Genomic DNA, 24,490 nt, shown 5'->3' on the forward strand with positions numbered 1-24,490 from the left:
GAGGTTCTCAGTGTTGGATGTAAGGGCTGATGGTGGAGGGGGCAATTCAGGTAGGTACCCAAGTCCTTTCATGCCCCTGAGCTACAGGTGAGACCAGAAAGGGGTATGGAACAACTCCCTGAGGTGCTGGGTTTCATAAGCTGTGGATAAAGGTATGAGATTTCCCAAGAAAACTTTTGTTGGACAAAACCTTACATATAATTATGTTAATGAATAACCCAAAGATGTGCAGTCTCCAGAGCCATTCAATATTTAACGCTGCTATTTTCAAGTTAATTTATGCTGGTTGTTTGGGACTTTGTTCCTGCTCTCTGACTACCACTAAGTAGAGGTGACAGTCACCTTTGAAAGACAGATTCAGTTTGAAGCTGCCAGAACTTTCCTGAACTGGTTAAAGATTTCCAGCAGATATTTGTGAATGATCAGGAGCAGCTGAGTCACCTTACTGAAGAATTAGAAAAGAAAATAATCTTTAAGCAGTTTCTCACAGAAATACCTTACAAGATCTTAATCTGCTCAAAGGGCATTACTGGATTCTGATCATAAAGGTGATTCACTAAGACACTCAAAGGCATGGTTTAAGCACATCTGAAGTCAATGGATCTTGCATAAGTGCATGCATTCAAGTGTACCTACTTATTCTGCTAGGAAGGAATCATTTCTCAGAATGAATGTCTATATATTAGCCCTGACATTCATCTTGGTGGTCTGCAGTCATGACCAAGAGTTCCTGGCAGAAACATGCATAGTGAAAAGCACTTACACATTCAATCTCAGAAGCAGGTTGCCTAACATTGGAGAGAGTTAAATGATGGATATGCCAAAACTTTACAAAAAAGGATAAAGCAGGCCACTTCCAGATTGGCTGCAAAAAACTGATAAAAATCATGGGGTCAGGACTGCTGTGAAGAAAAAAAATCCATGGTGGAAAAATGCAGAGGGTAAAAGATTAAAATTCTGGTGCCCTCACTAGAGTGTGTGTCACCCAGGAGAGGAAGGATGCCAAAGACTCTAAATATTAGAGAAGTGAAGGATTTGGGGTTGATTTCTCTGCTCAGATTGCCAGCATTAAGAGCAATTACAAGGCAGAGGCTTTAAGTGCACTTGGGATGAAAATCTAAGCAAGAGTTCTAGAAGTTGAAGGAGTCCTGAAGTTTTGTGACAGCAGAATACAATGACAATGACACAGTAAGTGATAGTGAGAGGCTGTAGAAATTCTATCAGGTGCTAGAGAACACATAACTGCATTATGCCAGTCTCCTGAACAGGCTAATCAACCCATGTTGACTGATTTCATTAGATCTTGCGAACACCAGATAGCGCTTTAAACACCAAGATGTGCTTTGTAGATAAACTCCCAGCTTTCCATGGAGAACTGGACAACTTTTACAACACTGTGAAGAAAATTGGAGATCAGAATGTTTCTGGATATTTAAACATACAGATTATGAAGACCTTTGCAAATAATGTTAAAAATACTGGGGCACTTTCTAGCAGAGAAGTATTACCAGGAAATGACTAAAGCATTCCCATTTCCAAAGGGTAGCACTGACTCCTGCGCTTCCAGACAGGGAAGAGTTGAAAGTGCAAGAGGGGCACAGTAGTCACAGATACCTGTACTTCAAGTGCAGCAAACAAGGACCAGTACAAGATTCTGTACTGTCTGATGAAAACTGAGCCAGAGCTCAGATAAAAAGGGTGAGGCTTGGCAGAAGGAAACTGAAGCAATTAGCATCCTTATTGCATCCTTAATGCTACCTGGGCTGTGCTCTCAGCCCCTTGCATCAGTGAGAGGCAGAGTTCTCAGTAGTGGAATTTCTTTGATTTTTTTTTTTTCTAAAAACAGAGTGGTGCATAATTTCTAAATGCTTACAGAAAAAAAATGCATTTAGAAGGCTCTGTGAGGGTTATTCAGGGATTGAAAAATTTCAGAGGGGAACCAGACATATTTTAGATTGACCTCAGTTGACCTCAGTTGACCTCAGTTGACCTCAGAGGAACTGTGGCATTATGGAATGTCTAAAGGTTTCTTAATGTGGCAAAATACAAGACAAGACAAGTGAAATAACCCATACTGGTCATAAAGAGAAGGCAAAAACTTGCTGCCTGGAGCAAAGTAAGCATCAATTTGTTTAATCTGGTGGAAAAAAAATGCTTCTTGCTCATAAATATTTTTCTAAACTAGCAGACACTCCTTTCTAGTCTAAACACATGCTTTCAAATATTTTGCATGAGTCATCACATATTGCGTAATGCATTTATTAGAGTCATACCCATGAGCATTTTTGAATCGACAAACACTTTTGTCATTGAGTATTACTGGAACCTCCATTTAATTTGAGTGAAACCCATCTCTGCACAGACTATGATATGAATTCAATGCACTATTTTAATTATCACAAAAGAACAAGCAAGGTTTAGGATTGAGAATCATTTACTGCATTTACTGCACTGGCCTTTGATGAAAAAGGTTGTGTATGTAGACAACTGTAGAAAAACAAACTTTCAATTCCCACATAGTAATCTTTATTACAGAAATGCAAGTCCAGTAAGGGATATGTTTGTTATAATCAATCACAGATGACCACAGACAGATGAAACATGGATCACTCACAGACACCATGGACTCTACACTCACAATAAGCCATATTCAGATATGCTTTCACATGTTAGAGAGTATTCCCAAATTCTATCAGTATGAACCTTTTTGGAGGGGGAGTAATCTTACAGGAAGAGAAGAAAAATAATAAGGTCCAGAATGTGTGCCTAAGTTTTAATTCAAAGACTTTAAATACACTAAAAGAATATAATAATATATAATTCATTTCCTCCAGATCCATTCTGGGAAATCATTTTCCTTATGTACTTATATCACCAAAAGTAGCAAAAAAAAAGACTATAAATTTTCTAGTTTAGTCCTGAATTATTACCTTGTCATTTATTCCTTTACTGTTTTTCACTTTCAGAGTTGGACAGAAATTCTAGATTTCCTTTCGTAGTTAGATTTCTAGGCCATTAATCTTTTCAGAGGCAAACTTTGGATGAGAGGATTGCAGTAAAAATGTGAGACTCAGCATGTTATTTTTTTTCTTGCATCTTTGCTGTTTTCCCGTGGTTTGCACTTCAAAAATGCTTACTCTTGGCACACTACATATTAACCAGTGGCTTCTGATGTCTTTACATGATGGCATCCACTAAGGCTTTTTCCATCAATTCCATTATTCTTAATCTTAAGGCTCAATCTCCTATTATAACTAATAGATAGTTATTTCATCTTGCATTAGTACTCTTCATCCCTGTGCAATTTCAAAAGACAATTTCACCGGGTCACTCTGGTTTGAAAATATGAAGGCAGATGCCATTTTGATGGTTTTTTTGAGAAAAAGAACAAAAATGTGCTTGAGGCCAATCTGCATACCAGTGTGCACTTTCATGTGAGTTTTCTGGAAAAGTCATATTTCTAAACTTGTCTTGCTGCTGGTGAGGCACACGTGAAATGTGGGCAGAAGCTCAAAGGCTGCATGTAAAGCAATATGGAGCATTTGCAGCCCATCAGTCTGACTGATTCTATCAAAACCATTTATATCCTTCCTCTGGTGGCCCAGAGAGCTACATTTGTAAGTGTCTTCCATGCTGAGAGGCAGAGTGAGACATAAAACCACATAAACTGAAGAAAGATTATTGTCCTTGTACTTCCCCTTTTTCTTATTTCTTAGTTGTTCCTTCTGCAATTCAATTTTCCCCTGACCATAAGCATGATGAAACAGTCTGGGTCTTCCCACACCTGCAGTTAGAGGCCAAAGAAGGAAAGGAACCATGGGCATCCCATGTCAAAGGCAGGGATGGGCCTTAATCTGATGCATGTTGCAACTGGTCTCCAAGTTTTCTGGTCAGTGGGCCAAGGCCAACTCTCTCCACTGGCCAGGAGTCACCAGGTTTCTCCTTCATCAAACTACAAATGAACTCTTGCTTGTAGCCAATTTACATGACATAATCTTCATGAATTTATGAGAACAAGCTACACTGAGATTTGAGTAAGATCAACAGAAAAGCAAATATTTTTAAACTTTTTCACAGGTCCCCAGGTAGAGGGCTGGGGTTTACTTTTTTCTCTTTTGACCCTAAACTACATTGACAGGTTTGTTGACATTATTCCATGGGAACAACCCCACCTATGGTTGATTTGGGGTTTTTGTTCTGCCCTGTCAAGTGCTCCCCTCATCTTTCACCCCTCCTGTCACTGAGCAGTGGGCAAAAACTGTGCGCTTTCATGGTTCTCATACCACTTTCATCAGCAAATTTCAATTCCTTAGTTTAAAACTGTGCTCCCAATCCTACTTGGCAGGAAGAATTATCTTCCCTAAAATGAGATTGGCTATGATATGAATAGAAGAACATAAGAGAAATTCTGTATTCATGTCAATTAGGAGTGCTTGAATAGTCTTTGTACCAATCGGGTTAGGTTGAATATTTTAATGACTACTGAGGTGTTCTTGTGAACATGTTTGTGTGTGTCACACATTTGCAGCAGAATAGCTTCTCTTTCTGCAACACTCATTGTCTTCTCAGATCCATCCTGCATGAAGGGTCAGTATGACAAGTGATGTTTAACCTCTGCACACTGAAACAGGACTGATGTGCTGCTCCTCTTCAGAATGTGCAAGTGCTCGCAAAGGCTACCATGTCAGAAATAGCTTACCCAGAAACTAAAGCAGATTCAGCAAATGTGTCATAAGGACAGGTGACTGACAGTCTCAATGAAAAGGACTAAAAGATATGGAATCTGAAAGTAACTTTGTTGAAACTGAAATTTGACAAAGACTTTTTACACAAAGTACTTCTTTCAGTTTTCCATCATGACCTGTTAAAATTTGTTCATGGTAATACCTCCTTACAATGGCATTCATTAAGTGTTCGATACAAAAGGGGGGAAGCCAAAAGGTTAAGAACACTTAACTCTGAACAGGACCCACACAACACAACTGCTGCCATAATCTCTTTATTATTGTCCAGTAAAAACATCATGTTTTCACTTCTCCACATGCTAGAAGCACAAAATTAGTCCTATAGAAAACTGTATCTCTCCAACATATAGCAGTCTCTGCACTCAACAGGAGATAATCATATTTTGATAGTGTAAAAAAAAGTTTAAAAAAATTTCTAGTTTTTATTGAGATGGGAAAAAATTAACCCAGTGTGATCAAGATGACAAAAACACAGTATCAGTCATTTGAGATTGTTATTGAAGATATTTAATTTTGTTATTACTTTAGTTTTATTGTTTGTAAACAGTAAATATGAATCTTTTTGATTAAGGACTGAGGAAACAAAAAAGTAAGGAAGTACACTAATGGACATCCATTAAACTGTATGAATTTTTCCAAAGTAATTTTTTTTCTGGGATTTCCTTGACAACATTATTTTAGGACAACTATTATATAAAAGAAGTGTTCTAAAGATACACAGTATATATATATATATATAGTATATATATATATACTTTATATATATATACTGTGTATATATATATACATATATATATATATACACACAGTAAAGATATACAGTACAGCTTTGTAAGTATAACAGTACTGCTTTGTAAGTATAACTTTTCATCTTTGTTACTTTTTTAATCAATCCTTGTTCCTTTTTCTCTAGGAAAAAAAAGAAAAAAGAGATTGCTAGAAAATAAATTTGTAATCCAGGTCCACAGACGTGGGCTTCCAAATGCAGAATGAGTGTATCTGAATTAAAGCCAGTGGAAAGCTGTAAAGTGCCCATACACTGAGGGAAAGGAGCCTGTGAGGATGCTGCCCAAGAGACAGCAAGATGAGAGAGCCTGTCCTTACCACTTTCCCCAGAGGTGAAAGCCAGCCTTTCCACAGCTTTGCTGGCTCAAGGCACAAACCCAGATTGAAGTTTCCAGAGAGAGTTGTTTCTTCTCTGTGCTTTCCAGGCAGCTCTGTATGATGTGATGGTAACCAGTGGCATAACACACTAGCCCAGGTAGCTCTAAAAGTTCCGTGTTGAGCTCTGAAAAACGCAGTTCATCTGCACACATATTGCTAACTGCAGTCAGGCTCACAAGAATTACCTGCAGCAGTATCTGATGAGAAAGGTTCAGTATCTGATGAGAAACATTCCCTTTCTTGCAGGGGAAGGAGAGGATTATGACACAGGTTTGGGGTTTTCTGCCTGCTAGTATAGCATGACTGGGAATCATGGTCTCTGGCAGTGCTTCAGCACCCACAGGCCCTCTGCAGGTTTCTCACCTGCAGCTCAGTGTGTGGAGCTCAGAGAGGTTATCAGCTACCCTTCCCAGTTATCAGCCACTCTCCCGAGCCACCTGTGACCAAAGAGATTATCTGCTTCTTCACAGCACACGTGCCTACAAGGAAGGGCCGTTTCCAGGGCTGAGAGTAATGTTTACCCGAATCCCAGCTTCCCCCTGCAGAGAACCTTACACACAAAGCACCTTTCAAAAGCTCCTGGGATCCTTCCTTGAATATTTAACAATAACTCTGTTGTCCATGAAGCTCCACCATGCCAGTGAAAGGATAGAATTCTCCTTTAGTTTTGCTTAGAATCCTTTGTGGAAGGAAGATGGTAATTTGTATTATTTTGTATTGTAACTTATTTGATGTTATGTAAAATTTATTCAGAAACGCTGGTGACCCTGTAATCCAATGAGGCTAAAGACCACATGCAGTTATGTGAAACCAGTACTTGCATTTCAATATCAGCTGCTGTGCTTTTGATGTCTCCTTAAAACTGCCTTAAGTTGGTCTTGAAAGAGAAAATAGTGTTGCAAGAAAAGGAAAAAAACAATTTTCTATGTATACACTAAATTCAATAATTAAGCCTAATAGGATGTAAAAATATCCAAGCAAAACAACCAAGCCCTCTTATCACCTTAAATGCAACCATAAGCAGGTTCTGGGAGTGTAAATTGGAAAAACTCATGAGATAAAGAGAGTTTAATAAGTAAAATAAAAACTAACAAAATAGAAAAACAAAGCCGAGAAAAAAAAGTCATGAAAAAAGAAACCAAAAATATTGCTCATCACCAGCTGATCAATGCCGACAGACTCCAAGCAACAGCAGCCCTGGAGAGTTCTCTCCCTCACAAGCTTTTACTGCTGAGCATCATGTCATGTGGGATTCTTGGACATTCCTTTGGTCAGTTGGGATCAGCTGTTCCAGCTGTGTCCCTCACAATTTTTGGACGCTCATCCCGGTCACTGGCAAGGTAGTCTGGGAAGCAGAAATGGCCTTGAATTCTGTGTAAGCAAGAGCTAAAACGTGGGTGTGTCATCAACACTGTTTTGTTTGAAGATCCAAAAAATATCCCGCATGAGCTGCTATGAAGAAAATTAACACAATCCCAGCCAAAACCAGTATAATCCCTTAAGCAAAATGCATAATGACAACTGCATCTCTAACGACTAGGCCTCGAGAGTCCACACTAAGCCCACAGAGCCATCTAACAAACCCTGACCACACCATGTTGGGCTGGTTGTGGTGACAAACATATTGGCACCACCTCCATTGTGACAATGCAGTACACAGAGCATCAGGAAGAAAACTGCATTAGGATCAGAAATGCAGAGTTGTTTCTCAGTTTCCAGCTGCTGGGGATGCATGGGATGCAAGATGGCTCAGGAAGGAGAGAAGCCGGTAGCTGCAGTGATGCCTAGGGAAGGAGGCTCTCATAGCTAGAGAACCCAAGGAGCAAATGCTTTTCCGTGCATGCATCCTGGGGGATGCTCTGTGCATTCCCCCAGTGTGTAGGAGCCAAGTCAAGCCCTAAAAGAGAAAACAAGGAGACTGGGGAGGAACGAGGTAGAACCTTGTGGCAAAGCAGCCAATGTCTCTGGCTGTGAGCAGGAGAGGACATGCAGTGGGTGATGCTGCACCCCACCAAGGTGTCCATACTTGTGCCCAGGCCCTGGCACAGCTCTCCCCACTGAGCTGCCCCTCTGCAGTGTCTGCCTCCCTGTGCAGCACAGCTCATCCCCTCCAGCCCACTCACTCCCTGAGCCCCAGCATACGAGGACCAGCAGGATTTGGCCACTGAGACTGATTTGGGGTAGACTGTTTCAAGCCCTCACAGCACGGTCTCCATCCAACAGATCCCTTGGGTCTTGGTGCAGACAGGCCAGTGCATAGACACAGGGACCATCCAGTCCACTTCTGTCCTCCTCCCACCGGGACCTGCCTAATCCAAATCCATCCACCTACTCAATGGGCGAAAACACGAACTCCTCTATCTCTGAAAATAAATCACCTACAGCTGAGCTCCCAAAGGCACGCTCCCACAGAGAGATTTGGAGCAGATCCCCTGCCTCCCACTGCCTTGTGCCACATGGTACAATTTGCAGCTTATACCAAGCACATGATATTGTTAAACACCGAGATGTGCATTATAGAAATATTTCTGTGACGATGTGACTACTCTGCAAAGCCATGGAGGCAAAAGGGAATGCAGAGGGGGTTGTGACACGTTTGGCACTTACTGCACGGCTCTGCTTCCCTGCCAGGAGCCCAGTCAGTGAAGCCCAGCACTAAAGGGGAAAACATCCTTGTGAAATCCTTGGGAGAAGGGGACATAGATATAGCCACCATACTGCAGCACAGGAGTGTGGTGGCTGCCACATAATACTGCTTCTTGGACAGGCAGCATATTCCATCTGACTCCCTAAAACTTTTGTCATGAATTGCACAGCTTATTATCAAGGCTTGGATACTGCTACACTTACCCCACACACCACTGCTGGGTCCCAACCAAGGCAGCCAGCTGCAGGGCTGAAATCAGATCCAGAACCCGAAAGGGTGTTGGCAGTGTTACTGGCAGTGCAGCTGTAACACCAGAACTGTGCCCTGCAGAGGACAACCACACTGCCCAATGGGCTGGGCTGGGCGTTTTAGGAAGGCAGTGAATTAAATTCCAGTGCTGGCCATAGACAGATGCTTGTGCCTCTTTGCTCTGTGTGCTGAAACTTCTACAGGGAATCAGACAGCTGCTGTTCCAACCCCTTCCTTTAGCTTAGACATGGTAGTAACAGCCCCACTGAGACAAAGCCAGGCCCACAAATTTCCCCAGGGATCTACTGTAAACTACAGATCATAACCTGGAGCATATCTGTTGCTAAGCATATGCCTGCCTGCCCTGCCAGCTGCTACAAAACATCTCATCTGAAAACCTGGATAAGCATATAACATAGTTGGTTTAGTATTTTTAAAAACACACTGGCAATGCAGGAATGATTGAATAAAAAAAATTACCTGTTACTGCCTAAAGATTTAAACACAGATTAAGTGTAACAGGCTTCCTAGTAATAAGGACAATAGAAGTCTAGAAATTATGCTCTAGTTGAAGGGTACTGAGGATTATTAATAAAATTTATTTCAGAGCTTCTGTTTAGGACTAGAATATAAAAACTTTTCTTTAAGTAACTTCTTGTAGCTACCTTTGAGGAATGTTCAATTCCTGACATTAATTTAGCTAATGCACCTATTTTTGTTATATTTATCTTTGGATCTGAAGGAAATTCACTATTACAGTAAGTCTTAAAAAAGGGCAGAATCATGTCAGTATTTGTCATTATTTATGATAGCTTATGATAAATATTCAGCACTCCCATCATTCTGCTCAGTACATCATATTGATTAGTAAATGAATAGTTCAGTGAATATGTGATTGGAAAATCTAATTTCTGAATTTGGTTTCTAAGCAATCATCTCTTTCTGGTTTTTTGGCATGTCCCTCTGCAGTGGCCCAGGCACTGGACATATTCCAGTTGCAAACTGCTTTTTATTGACAGCTGTGCTGCTTTTTAGACAGCATTTTGTGATTCCAGAATTTAATGTTCTCAGCTGTAGCAGCTATACAAAAGATGCTGCAGAGAACTGCAAATTCATTCCAAGCTGGGCTGGACCTAACTGCAAAAGACAACATCTCAAACAAGTTTTAGTTGGCTTAAAAAGAAGTCTCAGTCCAGTGCTCTACTGTCCTTGTGATTCAGGTCCATGCTCACTTACCTTTTCTCTTCCCAGCAGCTCTCATGCAGGCTACAGCGGTACTGTAATGAGGAGACAGGCAAAGGAGGCATGTAGGTAAGTCCTGAATACAGGATGGACAGAACTGAAGCTAGGAAAACTGCAGAAGACAGAGAGCAGTGAAGGCACATGCAAAGAAAACAAGGGAATAATCTATACAGTGGGTTCGGTAGCCTGCAGAAGGAAAAAAATAAAAGCAAACTGGTAATATCAACTCTGCTTAAAGCTTCTAACACAGCCAAATGCTCTTCCACTCTTCCACTAAGAGTTCTTGAAGTACACCTGGAGCTCACATGACAGGATGGTTTCACCAGAGATTTCCTGCAACACTAAAAGAGAAGCAAGCTCAGGAGTCAGTGTGGGAACACGTTCATCCCATGTGCACCTTAGCATGAGCTGCCTCCCAGGCAGGCTCTGGTTGCACACTCCTTTCTCAGAACACAAGTGCTGAAAATGAAACTGTTTTTGAGGCAGTGGAGGGGAAATGTCCATGTCTTGGCACTGCACATCTGCAAGAGCAAGCAAAACACTGTGAGAGGCACTGGAGCAGGGCCATGTTCCTTCATGTTACAGTCCCCGCATGAAGAGAGAGACAGATCAGGATATTTTTCTGTCAACAGACACTCACAAAGATCAATTTATCAATTTGACGCATAATGAAATAGGCACCTAAGACAAAGGTAACATCAATTTCTAGACATGAAGCATTCATCTTCTTTATCTCTGGAGAAAAAAACCCAAGTAGTTTGCTTAGAGTTTGCACCAAGTGTGCCCAGAGCAGAGGTGCTGCCAAACACTCTGCAGTTTTTGATGTGTAGATCTGGCACTTCAAGCTGGTCTAGTGCTGGACTTGGACTTGCTGTGTGATCAGCTGGATTCAATGATCTTAAGGTCTTTTCCAACCTAAACTATTCTATGATTCTATGATGTTGGTGATAAACATCCTGGAAATGCCCATGCCATAAGCTTCCCAAGACCTAGTCTTGCTTAAGTAAGCCAAGGACAGTTTTGCAATGTTAGAGAGGTTATTTGACACTGGGACCTTGTTCAGTTAATGTCCTGTATTGAAGAAACACTTCAATAATTACAGATGAAACTATTAAATTTGTGCATGTGTTCTTCTCTGAGCACAGTCCTCATGCTCTTTAGGTCTCTAATTGCTCCATTACTCAGAGATTTAAAGCATAGTTCTCAAAGCTGAAGTAGAGGTAATAAACAGCAGTAACTAAATAAATTTTGTTGCTGTGATTTCCAAACAAAACTAAGAGGAGTTTCAGAAATGTAAGAGTCACAATCAATGTTATGACACTGACATAGGGAAAGCTGTGTATTTTTATTTCTATGTGGTCACAGCTTCACATGGTATACTTCATAAGAATTTAAGAAAACCATGTTGTTCAGTGCTCCCTCTACCCCCCTTTCCAGTGTTCCAGTTCAGAAAAAAACCTTATTTTTTACACTAGAAAAATGCAAAAATTGCATCTAAACAATGGCATCATCTGAAGACAATCAGACTGCCAAACTTCATTGCACCAAAAACATTCAAAAGCATGGAGAAAATAAGATTTTCATAAAACCTTGGTGCTGCATTTAGTCACAAGCAAGGAAATCCCTGTAAGGAACTGAAAATCCTTTCTATATTTAGCATCAGCTTAATAGGATAATGTGGCTACAGTTTAGTATTCTTCAGATTGATGGAGTTTTGCATTGTTTCACTAAAAAGGCCAGGCTTCTTCAAGAAGTCTGATCTTGCTACTTTTGCAAATAAGCTGTCTTAAGGTCAAGGAGAACAACTTCCACTTTCCTCTTTCTGTAGTTCTTTGTCTTATGCAAGTCTAATATTGCTCTGAAGAGGCCAATACAAAATTGTCTGCTTTCCGTGTTTTAGAAAGGTGCCCATACCATTCTCCAAAACAGAGTTGTTAAGCTACAGTCATCTTTTACAGCTTCAGTATTTCCCAGGGACTATCTTTTTCTGCATAGTACAATTCATATTTACAATCCTGTAAGAATCGGAATTTCTATGTTTGAAAATGAATTACTACATTTCAAAAAGACCTCTAAGATCATCGAGTCCAACCATTAACCCAGCACTCCTTGTTCACCATATCCACCAGTGCCACATCCACATGTCTTTTAAATACCTCCAGGGATGGTGATCCCATCACTTCCCAGGGAAGCCAGTTCCAATTCCAATCTAAAATAGTACTCTCTGACTTGCTCTAGTATCTTATCTCAAAAACCCATTTGAAGACAAAACTGAGAGCTTCATGTGATAAGACAATGCAGCAATGCTCTAAGCAGATGCAGAACATAAAAGGAACACATCCTAGAAGTTTTAGAATAGCCTAGCTGTGCCCTGGGTTGAAAATGATCTCCAGTCTTCCACCTGCAAATAATACAGGAGATGTTAAATGAAATGCATAACATTTTTGTGCCAAATTTTCAAAAAGTGTCCACCTCCAACTTCATTTTTTTTAAAATATGCTAGAATATTGCCATCTGCAAATGGGAAGCTGTGAAAGCATGAATCTGAAACCTGTCAGCTGTTCATCAACATGCTGGTAATAAAAAAATGGAAGTGACAGAAGATTGGGTTTTGGGGAGGAGGTTGTGGAGGGTGAGGGAATCATGCCTATTTTGCCAGATGGCAATGAGAAGCTGCACCTAGACCAAACTCGGGATGCTTCTGCAGGCTGTGCTGCAGAGCCAGGAGCTCTGCACCACTCACGCCTGGCTGCAGAGCATCCCAGCCTTCCCATGGAGACAGCATGTGACAGATCCCTGTCTCTGGGGCTAGAAATCAGGCACCTCTGCAATTTCAACATGTCCCAGGGATATTCACTGAAGTAGGAGAGAAATGCTCATAATGGCACACCAGCTAGGTACCCAACACCCAGCACTAACAGCTCAGTATTTGCTCTCAAGCCAATTCTTGACTTTTAAAACCCACCATTGTTAAAATAACTTTTCTCTTGGGAAATTGAATAAATAAAGTTTATTTCCAAGAGGAAGATAATGTATTATAAAAATATTAATAATTATCATAAATTTGACCTGGTAGAAACCTTTCTGCTTTTTTGTAATTTCTTCTCACTCAGTTAGTATTCAAAGGTTCTATTATGGAATTGTTCAAGCCATTGCTTGTAATACAGCATATTAATAAATTAATTTTCTCTTTCTAATAGCAGTTTTCGATTCCAATTTCCTTTATCTGACTTCTGCATGGTTTTTTAAGATGATAAAATGCTCTCTTTCATATAGTTAATTCATTAATTACTTTTAAAATCCGTATTTCACATAACTGTGCTGGTAAGTTTGCTCACATTAGATTGATCCCTCTCCCCTATAGTTTTGAGTTACCCATCTGAAGAGATTCCTTAAACTTCCCTCTCTTTTAGAAGCTTTAATTCAATCCAGACCTTTTGTAAGAGAACTGTTATGAATATCAATTTTTTCACACATGAGAAAGCCCCCTTATTATACAGGATTATATTAGTTATAATTACCTGCATGTTTCTTAGCAATTCTGGCACCAGTTTGCAGTACACACCTATAAAAACTCATAATGCAATGTCTCAAAATTCGCTGGAACAACATTTTTTGTGTGCTGAATGAGGCTTCATAAGAACAATAACTGCCTTTAAAGTCCAAACACCTCATAATCTGTTCATCTCCAAAATATATCACAGCTTTTGTTCTCTGCACAAACCCTTCTGTTGTATTAGCTCATCTTTCAAAAGGATTCTTATTTTTGATATCTTGACTTCACAATTTTCAAAGGCAAATGAGTAACAGCTTCTCCTAAATTGTCTTAGTTTATACATTGCTCGTAAATTCACAGCTTGTTTTCTAGTTTTGTCTTCTAACCCTTAAGTAATACTTAAACAAGGATTGAATAAGTTTTTATACTCCTAAGTCAAGCCCAGAGATGTCCACAAGCACCCTTTGATCCCCAGAATACCCACACAGCATCTTCCTGCTTGCAGCAAAACTCCTCTCTCCTGGTGAAATTTTGCTTCTCATCATCGCATGCACTTTCCCTTAAAAGATGGGCAGAAACAGAAGTGAATGAGAATATGCAGCCCAATCTTCACATTGTATCTGAGACACACGAACTGCAGTACCCTGAAGAGTGAGGTTTAGGTTCAAGCCTCCCTCAGGCTGAGAAAATTAAACCTTGGTGTCCCACCTCTCATAAAAATGCCCTTTCACCCCTCCTGGGCCCAAAAACAGGTGAGGAACAGGAGGGAGCTGGTGGTTAAACCACCTTTTTCCTCTTAACACAGTCAGAGTTGGGTTGTAGTTTCAAACCACATCAACAGTTACCAGACTCACCATCAGCTTGTCCTCCAGGTCTATTTTAAAAGAAAGCATTTACACACAGCCTTGGTTCTCTAGCAGAAAAATAATACTGAGTCCAGGACATTCTGGACTCAAAGTTCGGTGTTGGTGGAGATCCATCCAGGCTCCTTACCATCCAGAGACAGTAGAAGATGTCAGACACCATCTGGCCATCAGTGTTTTCTACAGTCTTGACCAACAAAATCCACCCCCTTGTCTGCATCCCATCTGGGGATCATCACTGTCCCTGTGTAGCACTGAGGAAAGCTGGACACCTCTCTCTAGGTGCTTGGGGCAGACATCATCCTGGGTGACTAGGGCTGGCTGTTAGCCTTGTGCTGGATGACCCCTACACCTCTTCTTCCCTTGGGTACTGCTCACAATCACAGTACAGGCAACTTTTAACTCTTGGGAAAACAGCACAGTGAGCTTTCCTGACATATTGTTATAACACATTTTCTAAAATTGAACACCTGTTTTCTGATCCTGTTTTCTGGAACTTTTCTTACATTACAGCACATTCGCCAAAACACTGTATAACAGCCTCTCAGATAATTTGTAAAACTGTACTAGCTACCTCGCTGCTCTCAGACAATCTGCTTGTGTATTTGGGGATTTCTGGTTGCCACAAATATAGTATATTAGAAGCTTTAAGCAACCATTTATCACCTCCTTTTTTTTAGGTATGACTTCACACCAGGATGCAACAAAACTCCCATCAGACTTAAACAGAAACTTCCACATGAGGCACAGGGTCATTAACAAGCTGATAAATTTTCAATTGTTGCAGAAGCCAGCTTATGCTAGCTTTTGAATTAGCTCCTCATGCATTCCAGGAGGCTGGTTTGAGAACTGGGATGGCCAGTAGCAGGCAGGGGACCGATACAGCTAAAGAAAGCTCATGAGCCAGTTCAGAAGATATGTTCCAAGCTCCTCCCCAGGTCTTTTGCCTTTTATTCTCCAATTCAGGTATTACATTTCCACTGGTTTCCACCAGGATTGTGCATGCACCTTGACATGTTCACAGAAGTTCCACGATACAGAGTTTCACAACTGGGACAGGTCCCTACAGTCGGGACACCAGGGTGACAAAACAGATTCTGGAGAATTTCCCACTGAATAGGATGGAGAGAACATAATTACCACATCGTAGCACTACAATGTCTCATAAACATAGAATAGACTAGATCCATTTACCACAAAAATCACAGAAAATAACTTATCAAAGAATATATATTTTATGTAAAATATACATTTGTAGAATATAATTTTAATACAATTTTTATACTTATTGATGTTGGGTTTGCAATACTTTGAATTTAAAAAAAACCACAAAATATTCTTGCTGCCAGAATTTTATTTCTGATAATACTTATAGTTTGAGGTAACAATGAAAGAAGACTGTGTGCTGTGAACAAAGTCAGTGATGTTTGTCTGCAGTCACGTTTTTGTTATCAAAGTGAAAAGTAAACTTAGGACTTGGCATGTACACTACAATTCATAACAACTTAGGTCATGGCAAACTGAGAAAGCAAGGACTTATGCAAACCTACTCTGTTCAAATTTGTGACTTTTGCAATATATGCCATTAGTATGACAGAAGTCAAGACAGATGTAGTTTACATCACTATCATTATTAAGCGTGTGTCTTTGTATGATCCACAGCACAGCTTACTGCAGGAACCAGGAATAATAAACACAGGGGTGGGGGTCTTTGCATGGAATCTTAGCAACGATGACATGAATTCAGCTTTCCTTGATATAGATAAAAACTGATTTTCCATGCACACACGTTTTATTTACACTGACTCATCAACAATGACTAGTCACCCCTTCCTCTGGCAGCAGTAATTATGAGCGGTCTTTCATCTTCTTTAACGAGCTCTGCTTCGCACGCAAAGTCTCAGTGACCTCCTCAAGGTGTGAGTCGTTTATCAGGGCCCATTCAGCAGCAGCAGTCTCTTTCCAGTACAGTCCTTGGTATGGCTAAATTCCATTGTCCCTTTTTCAGCAGTCAAAAATCCATGATAAATTCTGTACAACACTGTAGTTAATATAACAGCAGCACCAGATATTATATTAATTCATTTGCTAAAAGCTGTTTGCAATTATTCTTCTATTGACAAGATTTTACCAAAAGTAAATCAATGTACATCTCTAAATATCAGAAATGTATACTTTGATAACTACATTATTGTACAAGAATTCTGACATGCAGGTCATGCTATTGGGCTTGGCTATATACAGAAGAACATGTTACATGGTCAACAATAAATTTAATTTGTTTTCCTAACAAAAAAGTAAAACATGACAGTCAGGTATTATTCAACAATTTCAAGGATCACTTAAGATTTCAGTCATTATGGTCTTCCCCATGTAGTTCTAAAACTCTACAGTTTAAGGGTAATTTTTCCTCACCAGCCCAGAACCTCAAATTTGCCATTGCATTTGTCCTTTTGCACAAACAGAGGTTAATATTGAATGAAAAAGCCACTAGGGGAGATGCAGTTTCAAAATTGTAATGAATGCTGGTTGCTGGGAGGAAGATTGATGCAATAGGCAACCGGTCAGTGCTGAAAAGCCGCTCAAAAATCTTAGGAGTGCACACGAGTTAGTCTAGATGATACTAACTGCACTTGAAAAATATGTATATTTCTATCTATACATGGATGTATAGTCCATATGAAAAAAAGAGAAAAGGAGAAAAAGTGTTCTTAGTTCAACTTAAAAGAGGGGGGCATTTTAACAGTATCTCTGTGCTTTATGGAGACAGATGGAGAATACAAGGAGACAGGTTGCAAAACAGACAGACAAACAACATATAGGACAAAGCACCTCAAAAAACATTGACTGAAGAAATTTTTGAAGCCCACTAGCCAGAGGTATAAGGCTGGTCAAAAACCCGACTTCAGAACTACTACCCTCTTATAATGGTAAAAAAAAGCCCCCGATCATTGTTTTGATTTTACTTGGTACTCAGTTTCTGAAAACGTTGAAGAACCCTGGAGTAGAGAAAATACTACAGTACCAAGCAGCACTTGCTAGCTTAAAATTGCAAGTCTGGATGGCGTTTACCTTTCTTGCATGTTTTGTGCCTTCCCCAAGCCATTAAGAAAGAGATCTGGCTTCTGCTTGCGTGTAACCAGTAATGACAACCTCTTTGCAGTTATCTGTGTGCAAACAACCGGAGACATTCAGAACTCTGATACAGCAATCCAGTACCGAAATAAGTTAATCGCAAAATAAAGGCGTTTATAAACAAGTAGATAGTTAAAAAATAAAGGAAAAGGTTAAACACAGAAAAACAATCCCACATGCAGACTAGTTTATCAGTGCTTTCATTTCAGCAGGATGGTAACAATGTGAGAACACACATCCAGAGCCCTCTGTGGTCTCCACGATCCGCAACACTGCTTGTCAGGTGATGGAGACAGGATGGTCCATGCAAATGAGCAGACCCCTCAGAGCAGACATCTTCAGAATGGATTAGAGTCACAAGAAATGGAGGTTCAATGGAGTGACTGATAATTACTTGGAAGCACATTATTTTAAGTAAATCTCCCTGAAAATATGCTTATTTATTGACTATATGGACAACAGCATCCACTAACTGTCCTTTTATTGCCACAGGAAAGTAGGAATATATAGTAGATAAAAGGAGAAATGCTACCTGAAGTAATCTTTAAAAGCCAAGACAAAAATCTTCAGGTGCCCAAGTGGCTTTTCTTACTACTGACAGTTGTATCATGCAGGAGTTAGACCACATTTGTGGAGCCTATGCTTAATGCTACATTTATTTCCAATAAGTGGTAAACAGCATTTGATTTAATACTATGTAGCCGATTGATGCCATCTGGTTTACAAGATGGAAGGGATGGGAGACCGAGAGCGCCTTAGAGGACAAGGTGAGCTGTAGGGTGATGTTACTGGAGACAGTCGCAGAGCATTGCCTGTCAAGCCAGCTATGTTGTTTAAGCTTCGAGATTTTTCATAGCCTTGTATGAGAAAATGCACAGACATCAGTTGAATTCAGCCAAAAAATAGACAAAGACAAACAGTACAATGTAATGTAATCCAAGGAGCTATCAGGGACTCAGAGGGAATCTGCCTGCAAAAGAACTCAGTGCTGAGACACATTACTACCAAAAGATACTAATAAATAAAATTATTTACAAATTAATGCATCCACTTTTTCCCAAAAAAATTAAACAGACCACCACACAAGAGGTCTGACCTGCTCCTCCACATCCCATCTTGCACTTAGTATCCCACTGTGGGCTTCAGCAGGGGTGCACAGAGAGCAAGATAAGGGATCCCACCAGGGTGACTGAGCTATCTGGCTAAGCAGAATCAAAAACCCATTAAGACAGACTACAGAAACTGTCAGAATTACATAATCTGTGCTACATTCAATTTCTACTAAAGTACAATTTTTTCTTTAAAATAAATAAACCAGAAACCAGATAAATTTTATACAGTATGTGTGAATCAGTTTTGCAGAGGACTGAATGATAATATAAGAAGCTTTATCCTCAAAAATATTAACCTTTAAGCTTTGCTTCTAATTTTGAAGTCTAATTAGACAGCAGAGTTTGACGTATTTGTAAATGACTCCTGAATGGCTAACTTAAAACACTGAATTTGTGCTTCTTTTTCAGATGATTTGAACAAAATCAACAGTATTAATTCATATAAGCAAGTAGCAAATTATTAATCATTAAATGAGGCAACCACATAATGCTTCACAATTTGAAGGGAACATTGCACTTGCAGATATTTCTGTTCACGTACACTGTGAGCTCTAGCTACCCACTTTTTGCTACTGTGGATTGTTTTCACTTCGTAGAGGCTATGCTGTAAACCAACTAAAAAATATTGCTATTCACTGCATCACTATCTTCATATTCAAGTATTTTCAGCAGCTGCTGAATAACCCCATTTGTTAGGAAGCAGATCTGCTCATGAGCCTGAAGATATCAGCAAGGAAATACAACAAAGATTGAGCCAGGCAGGACCTCACTCCTGAAGTACATGGGTACATGCTTCGGTGCAAGCAGGAGAAGTCTCAGTGATTTCAGGGGTACTACTTATTTCATTGAAGACAAGTATGCATTTAAGCATTTGTCAGGTTAAAATATTCAGGTCTAAATTGCTTATAGGGAAATAATGAGACTTTCCCCCCCAGAAATCTTAAAATACCAATGACAGTAAAGCTAAATACCACATGGAATTGGTGGAGCAAATATATATTTTTTTTCTGATTGAAACAGTTACTGGCTCAAATTCCAGGTCTCTAGATAACAGTCAGTTAATAGCATCTTTAGGAAAAAAACGTATCTTAGGCTCTCCCTTTACGACAAATAACATATTTCTTACCCTGAAATCTGCATACTGTAAAACTATACTTAAAGCAAATGCATAACCTTATGTCTGCTAAAACATTGTGCAATGTTCTCTCCAGATGGCAAGGGCTGGCTAGACTGTGATACTACACAGAATTCTGATACATTTCTTAAACAGCCTCCAGTTTCTGAGTTTCTATCAGTATTTACACAGACTAGAAAGAATTATGTTTGAAAAGGGAATTAAAGAGAAGCACAATGCTAGTGTATATATTTAAACTCCCTGTAAACATAAAGCTTATTAAAAAATCAAAATAATCAGGTAACTTTTTCACATAGAAACTAGGAAAGTAGTTTTTAAGATTATTTTCTTGCTACTCTTCTAATGATAAAAGGAAAGAACTGAGAGAGGAGGATGGCAACGATTATAAATAAAGCAGAAACTCCTAAAAATGAAAACCAGGTACACAAGATGAATAGTGAGAGATGCACGATCCAAAAATCAGTACTTTTCAGGTATTATTAGTGGATCAGGTCTGAATCAGTATCATCTTGGAGATGGAGATGCAAAAAGCTCAGAATAAATTATAATTGAATAACCAAGAATCAACCAAGGAACAAACCAAACAAGAAGAATGTACCAAAAGAAGGAAAGGGTAAAAATAAAATGTGAAAGTAGTAGACTTGATGTGTGAATGACATTCAAGCATTCAAACCCATTTGTACATTATTTGAAGATATCTTCTGCTTATGAGCTAACTTCCCCACTCTGTATAAAATACACTCCAAAGCCAGTGACTAAAACATTTCAGCCTTAACTAAGATTATCATCAGAGCCAGGCAAAGAGCACATTTCTCATCAAAAACCTGTCCATTCTGAAGTCAAGCCCCAGTTTACTAGTAAAAACTATAAAACCTACAAAAGCTACACAAAAAAAATTATTTTAAATGTAGATTTACAAATCAAAATGTTCTGGGAAAAATATGTTTTACTGTTATATAAATATGTCTTTAGTAGCTGATGGGTAACTTCTTCCATTATTTCTGATCTGCTCTAGTCATGGTTACCACCATAACTTGCTGAGTGAAGTCAAAAAGCTGTTCATGCGAGATGCCATGGTACTCTACCTTATCCAGGTGTTCTTGACCTCCTCAAAGACTCTTAGCATTAGAGATATTTTAAATAATCCTAGTTGTTGAGAAAAAAATTAAATATATGCTCAGTGAAAAATGTAGTAAATTTGTGCAAAAACATGCTTGCAATGATTTTTTATTTAAGCAAAACTTGATATACCGGAGTACCTAAAATGCCCGAGCAAAGTCATACTCTGCAAATGCCATACACATGGAACTGGTTGCATATCTGGGTTCACAGGTTTAAACTACTGAGCTTATGCTTTGAAGTGCAAAAAGAGCATTGGCAGAACAACCCAAGAGAATTCCTTTAGACACGTGGCTGGCTGGGACAGCTATGTTTGCTATTCACCAAACAAGTTGGAAAAAAAAAAAAAAAAGAGCCAGAAAAATCTAGGGCAAAAATGTTTGTCCAGTGCCACACGGCTACTTCAGATGAACTCAGAGGTGAACAACTACACTTCAGCAGTCAGGTATGCAAAATCTGTCTGAATGATACAAGGTCAGAGGAATATAATTTGCCAAGAAACAAAAGCAGTTCCTGTCTAAGGAAATGGGAAGATTACCGCTGGCATGCTGATCTTAGGGCTGTGTCCTGATGTTAGGTTTGCAGCCACAGCCAGATGTGGCCTGCTGGGGTAGAAAAAATCAGTCACGTGGGAGATACAAGTACAAAACAGTTTTGCAAACTCCACCTGGGTGCTCCCATCCTACTGAGCAGCAAGTTATCAGATTTGAAGAGGCTAAATAACTAGAAGGGCATTTTTAACACCTTGAAAGGTTAAGCACTGTTTTACTACATAGCTGAATTACGGCTGGGGTAAACAGTAATCTTTTAGTATCAGTGGTTATTATTGCCAAGGGAAAAAAATAGTTTTTAGCATTATTAGCTCAAAATTTTGTTTGAAAGAAATCTAAATAGCATCTCAGGACATGCTTTTGTGTGTTCAGGAATGTTGCTTACTTCTGACATGTCAACCTTTAAAGTGTATTCAGCTGTAAATTTTATAAAGAGCAGACCACAGTTATAAAACGATTAATTTGTCTTTTAGAATGACAAGTTATACTGAGTGATGAGTGGTTGAATGAGCAAGGTCTGAATTGCAGGCTTTTCTACTAGAGATTATGGGCAAATGAAGACACAAGTGAAATGAGGGTCCAACATCAAGCACATTTTTTGAAGACTAAAGGGGATGAGAGTTTCTAAAAGGAAAAGAATGACTAGGAGTAAAGAAAAAAAGGTACATTGTGAGTACAGTCTTTCCTCTTAGATTGTTTTTCACAAGCACATTGCTGAGTAATCTTTTATGATCTAATGAAAGAAGTCCATACCTTTCCTGATCCCTCCATCAGTAGCACACGTGTAATCACCTGTTGTCAGTAGGAAACATGTTCCCCCTCTTCTGTTTTTGTCTCTTGTACTAGAACGTCTGATGGGAGGGAGCCTTTCACCAGGTGAGAGTGGCTGCTCACTTCCTGCACTGTCTTCACCTGATAACACTGGTTAAAGCACCATGCCCATTTACAGACAATAATGAATGAGGAAATGAGACATCACAAAGAGCTTACGCTGAATGCCAGATATTCCCATCACTCAAAAAAGTAGATATAAAGTAAATCATTAGAAGAAAACAAGATTGCAATTCATCATTAATCAGTACAAAATGGCAAAAGATACACATTTTGTTCAAGAATAAATGATCTTTCGGCTTTCTTGTACTTCTAAAATTTGTATAAAATTAGATTAAACTAACATGAACTAACAAATAATCAAACCAAGGCTCAGTTATTCACCTACTCTGGGCTGTAACTTGTCAGAATACAGTCAGCCTTGGATATTTAAAACACCTATTTACTATTTTGGCTATCATTTTTGCTAAACAAAAGGTCATGTTAGGCATTTTTGTTTAGATGTTTTAAAGTCAAGCCCTCACCCAGAAGGACAATATTTTCAATATTTGGCACTATACACTGTTTATTAACACACTTAGCTTTCATCTCCATATTGATTACACTTGCACTGCTTGTCATCATAAGCACCCAACATTAAATGCTGTCTTGGTCTCTGTACTTTATTTTGTCAAATAGCAAAACTTGTACCTCTCCTGATTTGTCACTCCCAAAGGACTCTCTTTTAAAATTATCTACCGTTTCAAATTCAGGCCACACTTCAGGAAAAAAAATCTCTTCTCAGTACAGCACACAACTTCAGCTTCACCTTTGCATATAAACCTCAGCATGGTTTTTTTCTGAACTGGGAATGCAAAGGGCAGAATTCAGCCTAGAAGTTTTGCACATAATTCATAGTGATTCTAATAACATTCTCTACCAGAAATAAAGCTACAGTGCATGATGCGAGCGGTGGCGCTACTTAAAAGGAAGATAATACTTTAAAATGAAGTCTGCATTCTTGCATGTCTGCTTTCTCTTTAACTTCAAGGATTATAACCCCTTGTAAATAAAGCTGTAGACACAAAAAAAGTGTCTCTTAGTGAGAGACATAGTGATCACACTGAGCTCTCTCCATTCAGAATACCTTTGGCAGGACCTGATGGCATGAAAAAGCTGTTATCATTCACAATTTAAAGATGCTAGCTCAAAGTGGGTATCAGTCAAAGCACTGAAAATCTAACTATATTTTACTGTCAGTCCGAGTCTTTTCAAGTGTTTCCATCCTTTTAAATACATTTAAGATGTTCAAAAAACTGTGTTAATTTGTGAAAAGTAACTCGGAGAGTGAAACCGAGCTTCTTTGAACATAAATGCTCTTCAGTAACAGAGCAACAGACCAAAAAAAGGATATTGTTCAGAGATGGATTTTCCAGACTCTTCTTTTTAAAATCTGTATTTCAATTACTGAATTACACCAGTCATGAGTGGTTTTGCTCTTATTATTCTTTAGCAGCTTTACAGGTGGAGTCCCATGACTGGTATGTGAGCTTTTAAACAGATTGTGTTTGGCTTAAGCATAAATACACTTAAGAAACAAAAAAAAAAATTTATTCTTGCTGCTAAACTATTTAATTACACTGAGAGGTAAAATTTACTCTTTAAATGCAACAGATTTGGAACATGGAGCAGTGGCTTGGATGGACTGAGGCTGTCATTTGATATGCAATTTCACTGAGTAAAGCACAAAATACTCCTTATTCATCATTTGGAACTCTAACAAATAGGGTAATAGAAATCACAAAAATCAACTGTAATAGCAATAATGGTGCTAAGAGCTGTCATTTTCTTTTTTCTTGACAAGATTTACATCAGCTATGCTAGTGTAATTTAATGAATAGTAAATATCATGCAATGTCTTATCTAACACAGATGAAGGAGATTCTTTTAGCCAGGGAAGCAGAATGCCAAATGGAAAGAAAACTAGAAAGAAAATTTCTTCCTATTTCCTTTGAGTGCTGGGCTTTGGATGTAAAGCACCTGCTCCTTTTAAATGACTGCTTCTTTGTAGGATCTTGCTTAACAGGCCACGATGTGGCACAGGCAAAGCTGACACAAGAGACAGACACTGAGGCAAAACACCATGGAGTCCAACAGGGTGGGACACGGTGGCTGCTCAAATAGTCACAGTCATGCAGAAAAACAAGAAACATCCATACAAC

The 24,490-nt window shown here is 39.2% G+C and overlaps 1 protein-coding gene across 11 annotated transcripts in view; it reads right to left on the reverse strand.

The window, feature by feature from the left end:
* Positions 1-15,322: 15,322 nt before the first annotated feature.
* Positions 15,323-24,490, reverse strand: part of KCNC2 (potassium voltage-gated channel subfamily C member 2) — a 100,761-nt gene continuing 91,593 nt past the window's right edge. For 2 of the 11 annotated variants that reach the window (XM_038153610.1, XM_038153609.1), the window contains exons 4-5: positions 22,212-22,379; positions 15,323-18,398 (exon numbers count right to left, since the gene is read on the reverse strand). In XM_038153610.1, coding sequence (XP_038009538.1) covers positions 18,262-18,398; positions 22,212-22,379 — 305 coding nt within the window. In that variant the 3' untranslated portion in view covers positions 15,323-18,261. Of the gene's footprint in view, positions 20,935-22,211; positions 24,441-24,490 lie in introns of those variants that run through there. The other 9 variants (XM_038153616.1, XR_005258903.1, XM_038153613.1 and 6 more) reach the window with 9 other exon arrangements.

This window comes from Motacilla alba, chromosome 1A (assembly GCF_015832195.1).
Source record: "Motacilla alba alba isolate MOTALB_02 chromosome 1A, Motacilla_alba_V1.0_pri, whole genome shotgun sequence".
Classification (NCBI taxonomy): Eukaryota; Metazoa; Chordata; class Aves; order Passeriformes; family Motacillidae; genus Motacilla; species Motacilla alba.